This window comes from Hyperolius riggenbachi, chromosome 2 (genome assembly GCF_040937935.1).
Source record: "Hyperolius riggenbachi isolate aHypRig1 chromosome 2, aHypRig1.pri, whole genome shotgun sequence".
Lineage (NCBI taxonomy): Eukaryota > Metazoa > Chordata > Amphibia > Anura > Hyperoliidae > Hyperolius > Hyperolius riggenbachi.
Window position 1 is genome coordinate 439,110,541 of NC_090647.1, and position 15,426 is coordinate 439,125,966.

The following is a 15,426-nucleotide window of genomic DNA, read 5'->3' on the forward strand; positions in this document are numbered from 1 at the left end:
CCCCCCTTAAGGACCAGCGCAGTATTCTGTGATCTGTGCTGGGTGGGCTCTGCAGCCCCCAGCACAGATCAGGCAGCACGCAGAGCGATCAGATCGCCCCCCTTTTTCCCCCCCTATGGGGATGGTGTGCAGGGGGGGTCTGATCGCTCCTCTTGGCAGGCATGTTGCGGGGGGGGGGGCACCTCAAAGCCCCCCTCCGCGGCGAAATTCCCCCCCTCCCTCTCCTACCTGTCATCCCCGGTGATCGGGGCTGCACAGGACGCTATCCGTCCTGTGCAGCCAGTGACAGGACGTCCCCTGTCACATGGCGGCGATCCCCGGCCGCTGATTGGCCGGGGATCGCCGATCTGCCTTACGGCGCTGCTGCGCAGCAGCGCCGTACAATGTAAACAAAGCGGATTATTTCCGCTTGTGTTTACATTTAGCCTGCGAGCCGCCATCGGCGGCTCGCAGGCTATTCACGGAGCCCCCCGCCGTGAATTGACAGGAAGCAGCCGCTCGCGCGAGCGGCTGCTTCCTGATGAATTAGCCTGCAGCTGGCGACGCAATACTGCGTCGCTGGTCCTGCAGCTACCACTTTGCCGACGCGCGTTATGAGTGCGCGGTCGGCAAGTGGTTAAATAGTATTCAGGCACCAACACCTTTGTAAGATGTCTGGTTTCTAAATAAAGTTGCTGAGTGCTATTAACTCACTGGTTTGAATGGTCACTGTGGATCAACAATAACCTCCACTGAATCCGCTGCTCACACAGTCTCACTTCTACAGTATATTCTCAACTGGCATGCGCGCGCCTAGTAGTTTGGCATTACAGAAGTTAGCCACTGTTTGGGATAGAGACCTACGACATGCCCTCTCCTCTGAAAATTGGGAAAAAATCTTTATGTTAATACACAAGTGCACTTTATCAGTGAATTTCCAAGAAAGAAATTATAAAATAACGGCCTGCTGGTACAAAAGCCACTCCTTAGTACCTAAATACAACTCTCACACTTCAGATTTTTTTTTAATTTTGAGTTTCATCCCACTTTAAAAGACAAGGAATCTTCACATGTGTTATCCAAAACCCCACTGTGTAGGCAAAAGCCTGTAACAAGAAAAATGTATGCAAAACCTAATGCCAGTTACCTGAACGTTCCGGCATAAATTCTGTATTTTTCAGACATTCAACTTCTTCTTAGGGTTTGAATATAAACTGTCAGGCTTTAAGAATCACCGTTTGAGCTGCTAACAGAGATCTCAGAAAAGTGATATATTTAGACACAGACTGCCTTTTTAGCCATCTTCTATGCCAGAAGGGTGGGAAAACTACAGGCGTTCTCCAGTAAAGAAACTTGCTGTTTTTTTTTTTTCAGATGACGGTGACTTTTTTAGATGATTCCACAGGTGTCAAGAAATTTATCTTCCTTATTTCTGTAGTAGTCCAAAGATGGAAAGGAATAGTTTCTACTATCTAGTTGTCAAATGCTGCGTCATTTGGTTCCAGGAGATTACAGTACATCTTTCTAGAGAAGATTTAATTACCTGCTAATTCTCATTACTGGAAAGCCAAGAGCCAGTCAAACTGCAGAAGCAACCATTGTTCCCTGGATTCAGCAGAACATTTTTTAAGCTAACACACTACAGGGGAAAGTTACTATGGTCACTGAACACCCATTAGACAAAACTTGGGCAGAGAGGCTAGCTGCTGTATTACAAAGTACAATACAGTGTTTGAGAGTGTGTGGCATTTCTGCATATATTGAAGTATATACTCTGTGGCTTAACTGAATATTTTATCCTAGATGGGAGTAGAGAGGTCATATCTGATGGGTCCTGTCCTTTCAATTTCTAGAAAATACAGTATGTTACCAGTAAGTATATTGTCTTTCAATGTTATTATCAAAAAAGGCAAGCATAACTTACAACCTTAGCTCTGTATACTATGGACCCCCATTTACTAAGATTGGGGGGCACATGACCCAGTAACCATGGACAGGATTTATTAGATTGACTGGTATGATTTCCTGCCTTTTGTCGAACCATAACAAGGACTGCTTAAAAAAATAAATTGATGTTTGAAAAAGAAAAAAAAATAATAATAAAAATAACAAACAGCATTTGGAGAGATCAGTACAATTGCAGTCCTATTTGCATTATAGATTAGGAACAGCTGCTAACAAGCAGTGGTTACCAGCAAACATACGTCAAATGCAGACTATTCCACCTCAAGCTGTATATAGACTATGGCCTCAATTCCCTAAGCTTTACCGAACGTAATCGAACACTTTATCGAACGTTTGATAATTTACCTCATGAGTAAAATCTAAGTTTGAATTCACTAAGGTGTTATAAATTTAACAAATGTTTCATCGATAAAGCGTTCAATAAATCTATAACACCTTAGTGAATTCAAAATTAGATTTTACTCATGAGGTAAATTATCAAACGTTCGATAAAGTGTTTGATAAAGCTTAGTGAATTGAGGCCTATATCATTTACATATTCAAGTCCTTTTGTTACTCAGTAATGTTATGTTGCTGTCAAAAGTTCTGCTTGGCTTTTATTGATTGGCCGCTAATGTTAACTGAGTTGTTCCATTAACTAAACTGCACAGACTGCTGTTAATGACTTGTCCGTTGTTCCTGTTTAATCTTCCAGCGGGTGGAAATGTTCTTTTGTTTTCTGCACAAAACTGATCAAAGAATTCATACACAATCTTAGTGACAACAGGCGTTAGGCAGATCATTTATTCAGCAGCAGCAAAGTAAAAAATAAAAATGAAGTAGATGATTAGTCTGTTTACATAAATGCACACTGTATTAGCATTACAGACATGTATTTATAATATTCCTTTTCAATATGATTTCAGCTATTTGCTTTCTATGCCAACAGCACAGGTACAAGGTTATGTATTTTATTTCACCAACTAGTATACTGTTTTCAAAGCACAGGTCCAAAAAAACATTATGTGTACCATTCACTTTCTCAGAAATGGCGAGCTACACCCAGATTTGTGATTTTGGCAGAGCTTTACTTCTTACATCAAAAGCATTTGTTGTTTTATGAATCTAGAGACCTGATGAAAATCTCAGAGCTGGACAGTGCTCATGTTACTGAAGAAACAGCTTTATTCAGCTGAACAAATACTTTTTACCTACCTTACCATATTTTGACCTGATAAGAGACAAAACTGCTGATTCAGTTGAATGTAGCCAAGAGCCAAGAGTTCATCAGCATTTTCTGGCATCTAGGCAATGGCTGAATGCTTTGAAAACAGGAAGTGCCTGTAAAAAATGTAACTTCATAAAGTCTGGTTTAGCTCATTATTTGTCGGAAGTACAGTTATTCTTGTGCCCACAGGTGTTCCAAACAGGGCTCTGGAAATTATGAGGTACCTGTCTGGAGCTGGAGGTGTAGTCAGAACATTTTCACTTATTCCAACTCCTTTAGTCATAATAAAGGACTTCCCTGCTGTAAGAATAAAACCCAATGTGTTGTTTTTTTCACTGATGTGATATCCATAAGCACTATTGTGAATTATTTATTTAATCTGTATTGCATTACAAAAGGTGTTTTTATTTTATTTGAGGTATAATATGCTTAAAGAGAACCCAAGGCGGTGCGGCAGATGGGACAAAGAGGCATGTTCTCTGCCTCAGGACATGCCTCTGTGTCCCCCCCACACTGCTCTCTGCCCCTTCCCCCCACCCCTGCACTATAGCCCCCCGAAATTAGAGGCAATAATTGTCACTATTTCAGAGGGTAATGGGAGGAGAGGGATTCCCTGCTCAAAACACCCAGTTCCTGCATACTTTCCCCAGCTGCCATTGGGCAGCTTTCTCTCCCTTGCCACGCCCCCTGCACTCAGAGAGATTCTCTTTCTCTCCTTCCAGCGTTGTGACCCCAGAGGTCACGAAACAGAAAGTAAGCCAATGGAAGCCAATGAAGTGGCGGAGATGGTGGCTACCTGATTCGCACAGCCCCCTGGATCAGGTAGCCTAGTTTTTTCTTTCATTTTAGGTGCCCATCTCGAGCTCTATTGAAAAACTGGTTTATGAAATAAATTAATTTAAAATGTTATTAAAGTGTACCTGAGACAGGGTATACTTACCTGGGGCTTCTTTCAGCCCCCTGTAGTCCATCAGCTCCTCAGTGTCCATCCGGTCCCCTCCCTTATCCTGCAGTCAGCCCCAGTAAAGTAAGTCCTTGACTGAGCTATTTAGGGACCCTGGCCCCGTGCCCTACAGTCGTGCTCTCGTGGCCTTGAATGTCCTGTGGCTATGTAGTTACGTGCCTTAACTAACTGCACAGACGCAGAACACGTGAGAGCTACTAAACACAGATGTGTTGTCAATTGCCCAAAAAACAGTTGATATAGTTTGTGAAGAATGTGTAATGCAGGCAGATTCCCCTTACTTACACTGCAAATTAAGCTTAACCTCCCTGGCGTTCTATTAAAATCGCCAGGGAGGCTGCGGGAGGGTTTTTTTTAAATTAAAAAAAAAGTATTTCATGCAGCCAACTGAAAGTTGGCTGCATGAAAGCCCACTAGAGGGCGCTCCGGAAGCGTACTTTCGATCGCCTCCGGCAATCGAAAGTAACAAGATAGGCCGCAATGAGCGGCCTATCTTGTTTCGCTTTCCTCGTCGCCATGGCGACGAGCGGAGTGACGTCATGGACGTCAGTCGACGTCCTGACGTCAGAGCCGCCCGATCCAGCCCCTAGCGCCGTCCGGAACTGTTTGTTCCGGCTGCGCTGGGCTCGGGCGGCTGGGGGGACCCTCTTTCGCCGCTGCGCCGCGGAGCGGCGGCGATCGGGCAGCACACGCGGCTGGCAAAGTGCCGGCTGCGTGTGCTGCTTTTTTCAGACTGCAAATCGGCCCAGCAGGGCCTGAGCGGCGACCTCCGGCGGCATACCCCGAGCTCAGCTCGGGATTACCGCCAAGGAGGTTAAAGGGACTCCGAGCAGTGCAGAAACTATGGAAAGATGCATATCATTTTAAAGCTCTCTTTCTCCTCTTTCCAATGATATATAAACCACTGCCCTATGCCTTTTAGTTTTCGCTATTTTCGCAATCGAAATTGCCGCGGCCGCGACTTCGATCGCGAAAATAGAGAAAACTAAAAGGCGTAGGGCGATGATTTAGGTGTCGCCAGAAAGAGGAGAAAGAGAGCTTTAAAATGATATCCATCTTTCCATAGTTATATTGTATTACACAGGGCGACTTTTTCTCAAAGTCAGCAACTCCATTCAGCAGAAAAAGTCGCCCTGTGTAATACAATATAACTATGGAAATATGGATATCATTTTAAAGCTCTCTTTCTCCTCTTTCTGGCGACACCTAAATCGTCGCACTACGCCTTTTAGTTTTCTCTATTTTCGCAATCAAATTTGCGGTCGCTGCAATTTCGATCGCGAAAATAGCTAAAACTAAAAGGCGTAGGGTGGTGGTTTATATATCATTGGTAAGAGGAGAAAGAGAGCTTTAAAATGATATGCATCTTTCCATAGATTCTGCACTGCTCGGAGTCCCTTTAACTGCACATTGCTCTCATTGTACTTCAAGTTGCTCCTAGCCAGCACTGACATTAGCCTGACATTTTCCACATCATCTAAGTATTAGAGCTTGTTTCCACAAGGGGCAATTTGCTGTGCTTCCCCACATGCAAATTTTAATGGGTAATGCATCCTTTTAAAATCAATAGGCTGCTGTCATATTTGCAGGGCAAAGGCTAGAGGGTTTCAGATGTCTTCTCACATGACAGCAAGTGCCTGCTGGTGTCTTGGAAGACAGATGGGCACTGAGACAATGAGATAAGTGTGTTCTCTTCCTAATCAGTAGATCCTTGGTTTAGTCCCAAAATTGACACCATTTTCATTACGTTTTAAAATTGCTTTTGCAGTGATGAAATGCCTTGTATGTTGTAATCTTTCAAACAACATGGGAAGTATTGCAGTACATTATAAATATAGGAGCTGGAATCAGAGTCTGAGGTAACGGAGTTGAAGTTCAAGGATCCATGTATCAACTCCACAGCCCTGGTTCTAAATGCAGCTGTTAAGCCCATTCCCATTACACACAGAACAGGATGGTGAGGCCTAGCGTCATGCAGTAGGGCTGGCCTGTCACAATGATTTCAGGGAGAATAATAGCTGGAATCTGGAACAGTGAAAGTCCTGCCTCCCACCTTATTCCCTGTTACATCCATAGACAGGTGAGACTCATGACAGGCCACACCACTCTTTTCTTCATATAGACACAGACAAGACACAGAACATTTATATCGCGCTTTTCTCCTAGCAGACTCAAGCACCAGAGCTACAGCCACTAGGGGCACGCTCTATAGGCAGTAGCAGTGTTAGGGAGTCTTGCCCAAGGTCTCCTACCGAAAAGGTGCTGGCTTACTAAACAGGGAGAGCCAAGATTCAAACCCAGGTCACCTGTGTCAGAGGCAGAGCCCTTCACAATTACACTATCCAGCCACTATATAGCAAGAGCAGGATGAGTAGTAGCATTTAGGATTAAGCAGAACTCCAGAGGGCACAAGGAATGCGGTACTTTCCTTTGTAAGGCATGCGCAGAAAAGAGTCTTACACGGCTGGTACAGTTTCAGCAATTATCTAGACAAGGCAGCATTTGGATATAAGTAACCCCATACATTGCCATATTACAACTCTGCAGGAAGCTCTCGTGGGAACACTGTAAAAACAGCGCCAGAGATGTGGGTGCAGCCGGCACCGCCATAGGCCATAATAGGAATTACGGCTACAGCGGGGCTCAGTGAGTAGTTTGAGCGCCGTCAAAACACAGAGCACAAATGACTATAAAAACACTAATTCGGCTGCCAGCATCTTTCCCTACTATCCATGGCGGCCTGGAGGGGGAATAACAATAGGCGCTGCCAAGACTTGTTCAGAAGCAGGGTGAGCCGTTTTTTAGCTTTACCCTGCGCCTAAATCTCCCGGCGGCTTAATTGTATATAAGCCTCGTGTCCTCCCATTTTTCATTGTTAGTACAGACACAAGCCAGGACAGTTGATTACTTAAAGGCATATGTGTGTTGAATGCCAAACATTATTGAAACAATTTGATCATTTCCAAATAAATGCACAGCTAGCCATGTAGTTGGCCTATTTATGACAGAGCAGTTTTTCCAATCAGGTTACTAGTGGGTAATCAAACAACTGTACAAATAAGGAAATTAGTAATATGTTATGATACATAAATATAAATAAAAAATAGGTTACAGCTTTAAGAATCCCATTATTATATAGAATATCTTAAGTACCCCTAGCAGGTTCAGGCAAAGCTGTTCTCAAATCCTTTCTTCCTGAAGTAGAAGTCATAATTCTATATGTGTTCTTTAGAATTTGGTGCTACTGGTGGCAACCCAGAGCTTTCAAATGTACCACATCGCAGCCAAACATGGTGAAGGTCAACACTTATGTGCAAATATGCAATTAGGGCTTTGTGTGATCTCCACACAAACAAAATGGTGAATTTATTGTCGTACCAGTATTTTAATGTCGAAACATCAACAAAATTCCATGAATTGTTATGTCATAAAAGTAAAAACTTAACACTGATTAGTGGCAGTGTTGACATTTGCATAAAAAAAAAATCACAGACCGTTATCTCAAAGTAAAACTGTAAAGAGCTACATGTCATCACTTATAAATAAAATTCTACTTAAAAATAAATGATTGTGATTATTTACATGGTAACATTAATGAATGTCAATCACATCTCGTGCAGAATGGAGGAAAAAGTTCATTCATACACAGGTGTGATTTCTTTTGTTTCCACTTGAGTAGTTACTCAGGTGAATTGGTTCCTCCCTATCAGGATTGGCTGTTTTGGATCACTATGACATCCGATACAGGCACAATAGTAAAAAGCAGATTTCTGCCCGCTCTAGGATGTATAATGCCGGGTACACACAATGCAATTTTACCATCAGATCAATGGATAATCTCATGGGAAGTAGCATCGTGTGTTCAAACTACTCCTGATCAATAACGGAATCCATTTTCAGATCATTACTTCACAAAATCGATCCTATTATCGATCGTGAGCCAATCAGACAAGTCAGAAATAATCTGTGCGACACGTCAATCTGACGGGAAGTTGCACCGTGTGTACCTAGCATAACAGTGGGGGACTGTACATCTGTCTCCAGAGGAACTGAGGGCTGTGGCACACAAGAGACAAGTATACACAACAGATCTGATCTAATCACATGTCCTAGTTACGAAGGGGTGTATTTGCTAAGTTTCACCAGGAGTTATACAAACAGTGAACAATACGTGCTATACAGGTGCAGGTTGTCCCCAGTTAACAAACCAGATAGGGACTGTAGGTTTATTCTTAACCTGAATCCAATTTCAAGTCGGAGCACTTTGCCATGTCCTATAGCTCCTCTGTGCCTCCAGTGTCCCCCTCTGTGTTACCTCTAATCCCGTGGACCTTCAGTGTGCTCCTCTGTGCCCCCTCCCCCAGCTCTGTGCCATCTCTGCCTGAACTGTGTCTCTTTGCACCCTCTCCCCATTTGTGCCTCCTTCTGGTCTAGTGATGATTGTAATGTACTCATTTTACTTATGCTTAATTGATTCCACGTAATCCTTGCAAACTTCCCGAGGGTCCAAGTTTGATCACAGATTTGCTTTAAAATGTATATGCAGAACTCGGACCTTGCTATATAGTATCGTTTACCACAGCAAAACAATTTTCTCAAAAATGACAAGATCTTCTTACATTTTTTTTTACTTCTTGCCATTTTCAGGCTGTTGGTATCAGCAGATTGTTCGGATGTTCGTAATTCGGGGATTACCTGTACAAGAACAGTACAAGTTGTGTGTATAACAAGCGCTACGTAAACTGCGTAACTTACATTATTTAGTTTGCATAACACCTAGTAAAAATCATCTGCACTGTCTGTCTGTGCACTTACATTTTTCATTAATACACCCTAAAGCCACTTTAGGTAGTACAGGTTTTTTTTTTTTTTTTTTTTTATAATTTACAGCACCAGAGACAAGTCTCTAGTCCAGGCATGGGCAAACTTGGCCCTCCAGCTGTTAAGGAACTACAAGTCCCACAATGCATTGCAGGAGTCTGACAGACACAGTCATGACTCCTAAAGGCAAATGCATTGTGGGACTTGTAGTTCCGTAACAGCTGGAGGACCGAGTTTGCCCATGCCTGCTCTAGTCTCTACATTAGTTGCAGATACACCTACAGAGTCTCTTGTGTGCTGTTAGACACTGTGCAGCTGGATTGATAAACCCTTTCAGCCATTTCATTTATCTCACAGATCTACTTTTAAACATTATATTGTACAACTATAATAAAACTGACAACATATAAATTAAAAATACATATAAAAATAAAGTAGATACAAGTATATCATAGCTTGAAGAAGGCATCCAGCAAGCAATAAAGCCACAAGTCTTTATCACGTCCTTGGTCTACGTCCACTTTGGCTAGCTCCATGGAATGTCTAGAAAAGATTGAACATTGGTCCTATCTGTTATTTGCTAATTTCAGCCGAGCTTGATAGTCCAAGGCAGCTACGTTCAATGAATGTTGAAATAGGCAAAGCAAAGGTTTTTTTTTCACACTTTGAGAGTTTTAGATTCAAGTTGTAGGTGCAAATGGGGAAACTAGATCTGATCAACAAAATGCACACTGCCCCTATTAGAAGTCCTTCTCACGGAAGTGATTTGTGCATCCCCATTTCTGTTAGCTGGTCTTCCTGGAAATTCCTGCATTGGAACCTCACTGTTCTGTGGCTTGAATGTAACTCCATTTCTTTCTTTGAAAACATTACCTGTGAAGAAACAAAGATGGAATACTGTTGTGAGATAACCAAAGGCTGAGTATGCTGGGAGGCTACAGTAGTACAAAACAGGAATAACAGAAGGAGGAAAAGTGAATCAACTTTCTGCATTATATGAGCTGATGGTCTACAGCAGTGTTACTGGTCATTGGTCTCAATTCACACAGCATTACTGCATGCAGTAAAGTAGAGAATAATTGAATTTATTGAACATTTTGTTAAGTGTCAACTCACTAAGACTGTTCCGCATGGAACACTAACTACTGACTTGTAAGGTAAATTACCAAACTTATGAGGTAACTGATTAAGATTAATGTTCAAAAATTTTTGTGAATATTGTGTGAGAAAGAATTCAGCATTGTCCATTGGCTGTTGACTACTAGTTGGATGCCCGAATCAGAGCGATACTTCTCTGTTTTTATAAATGAGTTCCATGTGCCACTATCACTTTTTAATAGAGCTTATGGGCAATGCCATCTACTTCTGTCACTTTTGATAGTCTATGTTCACCTATCGTTTGGGATTGTACTCAACCTCATTTGATTGTCAATTCTTTTTCTATATGCACTGCTTTGATGTGTACTGTTTACACTATTTCACAAATAAAGAGTATAAAAAAAAGAAGGCAGATGTTTGGTATTTTATGTCCAGTATGAAGCTGTTGGTAAGATAATAAACTGACAATTGGTTACAGAAGGGTGTAACAGAGAAAAGAGGAAAGTTAATCAAACTATTCTGGAAAGTAAGAAAGTGCATGAAAACATTTTTTTCCCCTAATTTCACATTTTTTGTAAAACATATCGACAATGTTTTGTAATTAGTAAAAATGATACATAAAATGCTAATAGTTTTAAGCCGATAAAAATGTTATGTTCATTTTATATAGCTTGGGCTTGCTCTTTACTTGTCAGTATACTGTGTTTCCCCTATTATAAGACCTACCTCGTAAATAAGGCCTAATTATATTTCAAGCATGCTTGAAATATAAGCCCTACCCTGAAAACAAGACCTAGCTGTGGGACGCTTTGTGTATGGGGAGGTGTGTGGTCTCTTAACGCACCTCCCTTGTGGCTGCGTTAACCTCCATTGTAAGTAACTTCTCAGGTGTCAGCGGCGGCATAATATTCAAGCTGTGAGGGCGCCCTTTGACCCTCACGCTGACACTACACGCCGTACGCTAAGTCGGCTCTGTGCTGGCGCTCTCCTTATGTCATCATGTGTGCCCGGCTGATGCATTCCAGGCGCACATGATTATGGCAAGAGGGGAGCGCCAGCACAGAGCCAGGAAAGCGTACTGCACTGTGTCAATATGAGGGTCAAAGGGCGCCCTCACAGCTTGAATATTATGCCACCGCTAACACCGGAGAAGTTACTTAGAACGGAGGGGGATGCAGCCACAAGGGAAGTGCGGTAAGAGACCACACACCTCCCCATACACAAAGCGTCTACCCCTCTCCAGAGAGTAATCCCTAACTACTCATAGTCTAGAGATTATCCACGCCTTCAAATTTGTATGCAATTCCTATACAGATTGAAACTGGACAAATCGTTTGCAGTAGCTGCTCATTTGGACTGGTCCGGTTTCAATTTACATGTACACTGACACAAAATGTTCATTATGGCAGAAAAAATAGCATTCCACTGACCATCTCTTCTGGTCTCTCTAGCCCTATGCTTGCATGTCCATCCACTTTAATAAACTTCACAAACTATTGTCCCCTCCAGTACCCACAGCAGGATCTTGCATTCTAACACCTGCACCACACTTTACAAATTAAATTGAAAAGTAAAGAAACCCCACATCTGCTTTTCACTTTATATAAAACTTACCATTGCCATTGAGGTGCACTGAGTACTCGTTGGACACTAGCAATGTTGTAGAGTTGGAGTTACTTGTTGACTGAATGGAGTTGTTTGAACTGCTGGATGCTCCTTGTTTCGAAGTCTGTTTTCTTAGTTTATTTGTAGCTGTTTTGCTCCAGTCTGAAAACAGCAAATGCAACAGTGAATCTTTCAAAGTAAAAGTAAAACATTTGGAATGGTATCATTTTTTCACAAGGTGTGAGAAGTGCTCCAGTGGAAATTCACAATCCGAGCAAAGCTTGGCATTCACATCTTAATTTACAAAGATGACATTTTATTGACCAGTCTAGTGAACACCATGTTACACATATAATTATAAAATACTCATGATCAGCTAGTTACTGTACAGTGGGTTTCTTATAATACTGGGCATATGGTAGTATCCCTCATGCTTTATGTTCTTTAGCAGATGTATGCTATTGGTGACAGCTACTGAAAATGCACTTGTGCAATCTGCACTATAGGACGTCTTAGTTTACTGTTAAAGGATAGCTTGTGAGTTTAGCCACTGTGATCATGAAAGGGGGGTGAGTGGTTAGGGGTCCAGGCCTCTTGCCACTTCCCTGTTTTAGTGGCCACACTTGCTTCAGGCGAGGGCAGTGTAATGGGGGGGGGGGGGGGGTCCTAGGGAGGAGATACTATGCTATTTTCATTGGGGGGCCCCAAGAGCTCTAGTTAAACCCCTGCTCTGGCCAATGGGGAAATCTGACAGGAGATGCTTTTCCCAGGGCTCATTACTCTATATTACAGAGGTCTAGCCCAATGCAGAGGTAGCACACTGTGTCCCTGTATGTAGTCAGTTTATGCCTTTAGGTTATAAGCTGCCAATGGCACGGCTGTCATCCTTTTTACCTTGGAATTTGATATACATTAGTTCATATTGCAATAGTCACTGTAATTACTATGTCTGCCAATTCTGTATTGTGCACCAATGTCTGTATTTTGTGTACACCATTGTCTATATTGTTATATACTCCGTGTTTGCTTCTTACTCTGTACAGCACCATTGAATATGTTGGTGCTCTTATACAACAATAACAGTAATGATTATAAGCATTCAGTGCTATGGTGTCAGTCTGTACTGATTTATACTGACACCTCTGCATAGCTTGAGTTGGCCATACTAATGTGTTATTAGCCTTTATGTTTGTATATTATTATTGATTTATAAAGTGCCAACATATTTTGTGGCGCTGTTCAAAGTAAGAAACAAACATGGGGTACAAAATAATACAGACAATGGTATATACCAATAAACAAAATACAGAGTTGGTACAAGTTAAAACGAAAATAACAGTGACAGAATTAATATAAATAAATGTGTAACAAAATCCAAAACACAAAAGAGTGAGAGAGCCGTGTCCTTGCGAGCTTACCTCCTTCCCGTATTATTGGGATGCCACCCTACAGGTGTCAAAAAAGAGACCTTTATTGTCAGTCAGTCCTTTACTTTATAATAATATGTAATGAAAGGTAAAATTTAGATGGGCTTTTTGATCAAATGGATTAAGTTTTCATGTACAATTTCTCTGGCTGCATTGGACTGTTTAGCTTGCCTGTAACTGCCAGTCAGAATCCAACTTTCATTTTTTTACTAGAAGTTGGGAAAATAACAATATGACAATTTGCTATGGTCATGACATTCTGTTTACAAATGACAGGAGTAAAACAAGATTCAGTCATAGCCATAGATTCAGTCAAGAGCCATAAGATTTAGTGACACTCATTGAATGACAAACAAGTGCAGATTGTCATCTGCATAGTAATGTAAAGATAGTTATCAACTCCCAAAACCATTTTTTCATAGAAAACGTCTCATTTGTGCACAACAGTATCAATAAATGAAATCAAAACTACTTAGACACCGTATATATGATCTAAACTTTTTCTATTTCTCCCAGACAAAATTATGCTTATGTAAGGAGTCAGCATCAAAAAGGGGTTAAGTAATCAATTTTCTTAATCAGGTCCACTCTGTTATGAAGATGATCAATAGGAAGATCCAGTTGAAAGCAATAACTCATTGACCTGCATTAATCAGGGAGAAATAGGCTTAGGGATATCTGGTCTAATAATAATACGCACTATTTATTCATAGTGATTGACAGTCCCATGGCCTATTTTAAGTTGTCCCAGAGTTCAGACCAAAGGGCTGCGACGTAATACAAGTTCAAAAGATATCCACCTTTCGGTGACTAAAGTAGACCTGATTTAAAAAAATGTAATGCCCATTACATAGCCAGGATAGATCTTACTTAAGTTTCACTGGTATGAGTACCATATGATCGGAAGTTTAATATAATGCAATTTGCCTTTTTAAAACAAAGTATTTGCGATTAATGTGGGTTGAGCATGTGGGGTCTCCCACAATGCATTAATGCTGAATATGCAAATTGTCCCTGTATTGTCCCTGAATGCTAAACACACCTTCAAAATGGCTGGAATGCAATAATGGGTTAGCTTGTTAATATTACAGGATAATTACAAATACCTTCTGTTTTAAGAAGGCAAATTTCAGTTTTGCATAGCATTTTTAGTATGAGGGTTTTCTGGTGCTATTTCCACCCCTTACACACACCAATGAGTTCTGGTTCACCATGAGCTTGCTGGGCAATCTGCAAGTTTAATAGAAGTCTCCCTAACTGTCACAGCTGTGCGCACTTTTCTGGTATTTACCAATGTTTTAGCCCAACATTTCTCATTAAAGGTAACTCTGCAGTCTTTCTCCCAGTCTAGTATGTGGGGTTTTTTATGGTTAATTTCCTAATCATATGTCTGTAAAAGCTAAAGATTAGTTGTGAAGTATTCAAAAAGTGGGAGTGAGGCATTATATGACTATGTAATTCATGACTACTTTCCTCCTGACTGTTTCCTATTAATCCCAGTAACAGAACTTTATAATCAGACATTTAATATCAGCAAGGTTGGTTCAATGCAATAAGAAACCTTACCAGAGTTTTCAGCAAGCCTGAGCTTTCCACAACAAAGATATCGCCTCCACTGCTTGCGGACATTCTCCTTTGCCACGCAGTAGAAGCAAAAGATGAAAAAACCTAATAGAGATAAATGTTATTAGGCTTACTACAGTAAAGAAAACATCCCAAATGTATCACTCTCGACTACTTCTACATGTTTTACTGAAAAATGAGACAACATAATTAACATAGCACCACTATAAGTGACACCATGGTTGAAAGTATAAACATCTTAAACAAGAAAAGACATCCATTTTGGAACAAATGACCGACTGCAAAATAGCTTAAAATACAAAAAAAAAAGTCTCTATTGAAAGCCCCCAAAAATATAAATACAATTAAAAAAAACAACTGATGGGGGACTGGACAGAGACTATCCATAGGGCGGTATAAAGTGTAAATCAAACTTAAAGGACACCCAAGGTGTAAATAAGCTAATGTAATAAACAATTGTATCTATCTTCCTTCTCCTACAATTATTTTTTAAGATACTGTATATACTTGCATATAGGCCTAATTTTCTGCACAAAAAATGTGCTAAAAAGTTACCCCCTCAGCTTATATGCAGTGGAGCAGAACGGATGGTGGAGCAGGTTTTGTTACTGGCAGAGAAGTATAAATCTTGTGCACTAGTGATCCTGCTCTTGCCAACTGGCTCCCTGCTGTTTCCACCCCCCCCCCCCTCGCAACATGGTATGCAGAGTGCGCTGCTCAACACTACCTGTGTCCCCTGGCTTGTGGAGCAGAGCGTGCAAGCAACATGTCAGCCC

General features: G+C 41.3%; 1 protein-coding gene across 4 annotated transcripts in view; it reads right to left on the reverse strand.

Moving 5' to 3' along the window:
* Positions 1–5,521: 5,521 nt before the first annotated feature.
* ADGRG2 (adhesion G protein-coupled receptor G2) overlaps positions 5,522–15,426 on the reverse strand; it is a 234,306-nt gene continuing 224,401 nt past the window's right edge. For 3 of the 4 annotated variants that reach the window (XM_068269980.1, XM_068269981.1, XM_068269979.1), the window contains 3 exons: positions 14,633–14,734; positions 11,649–11,801; positions 5,522–9,809 (listed from right to left, as the gene is read on the reverse strand). In XM_068269980.1, coding sequence (XP_068126081.1) covers positions 9,643–9,809; positions 11,649–11,801; positions 14,633–14,734 — 422 coding nt within the window. In that variant the 3' untranslated portion in view covers positions 5,522–9,642. Of the gene's footprint in view, positions 9,810–11,648; positions 11,802–14,632; positions 14,735–15,426 lie in introns of those variants that run through there. The other variant, XM_068269982.1, reaches the window with a different exon arrangement.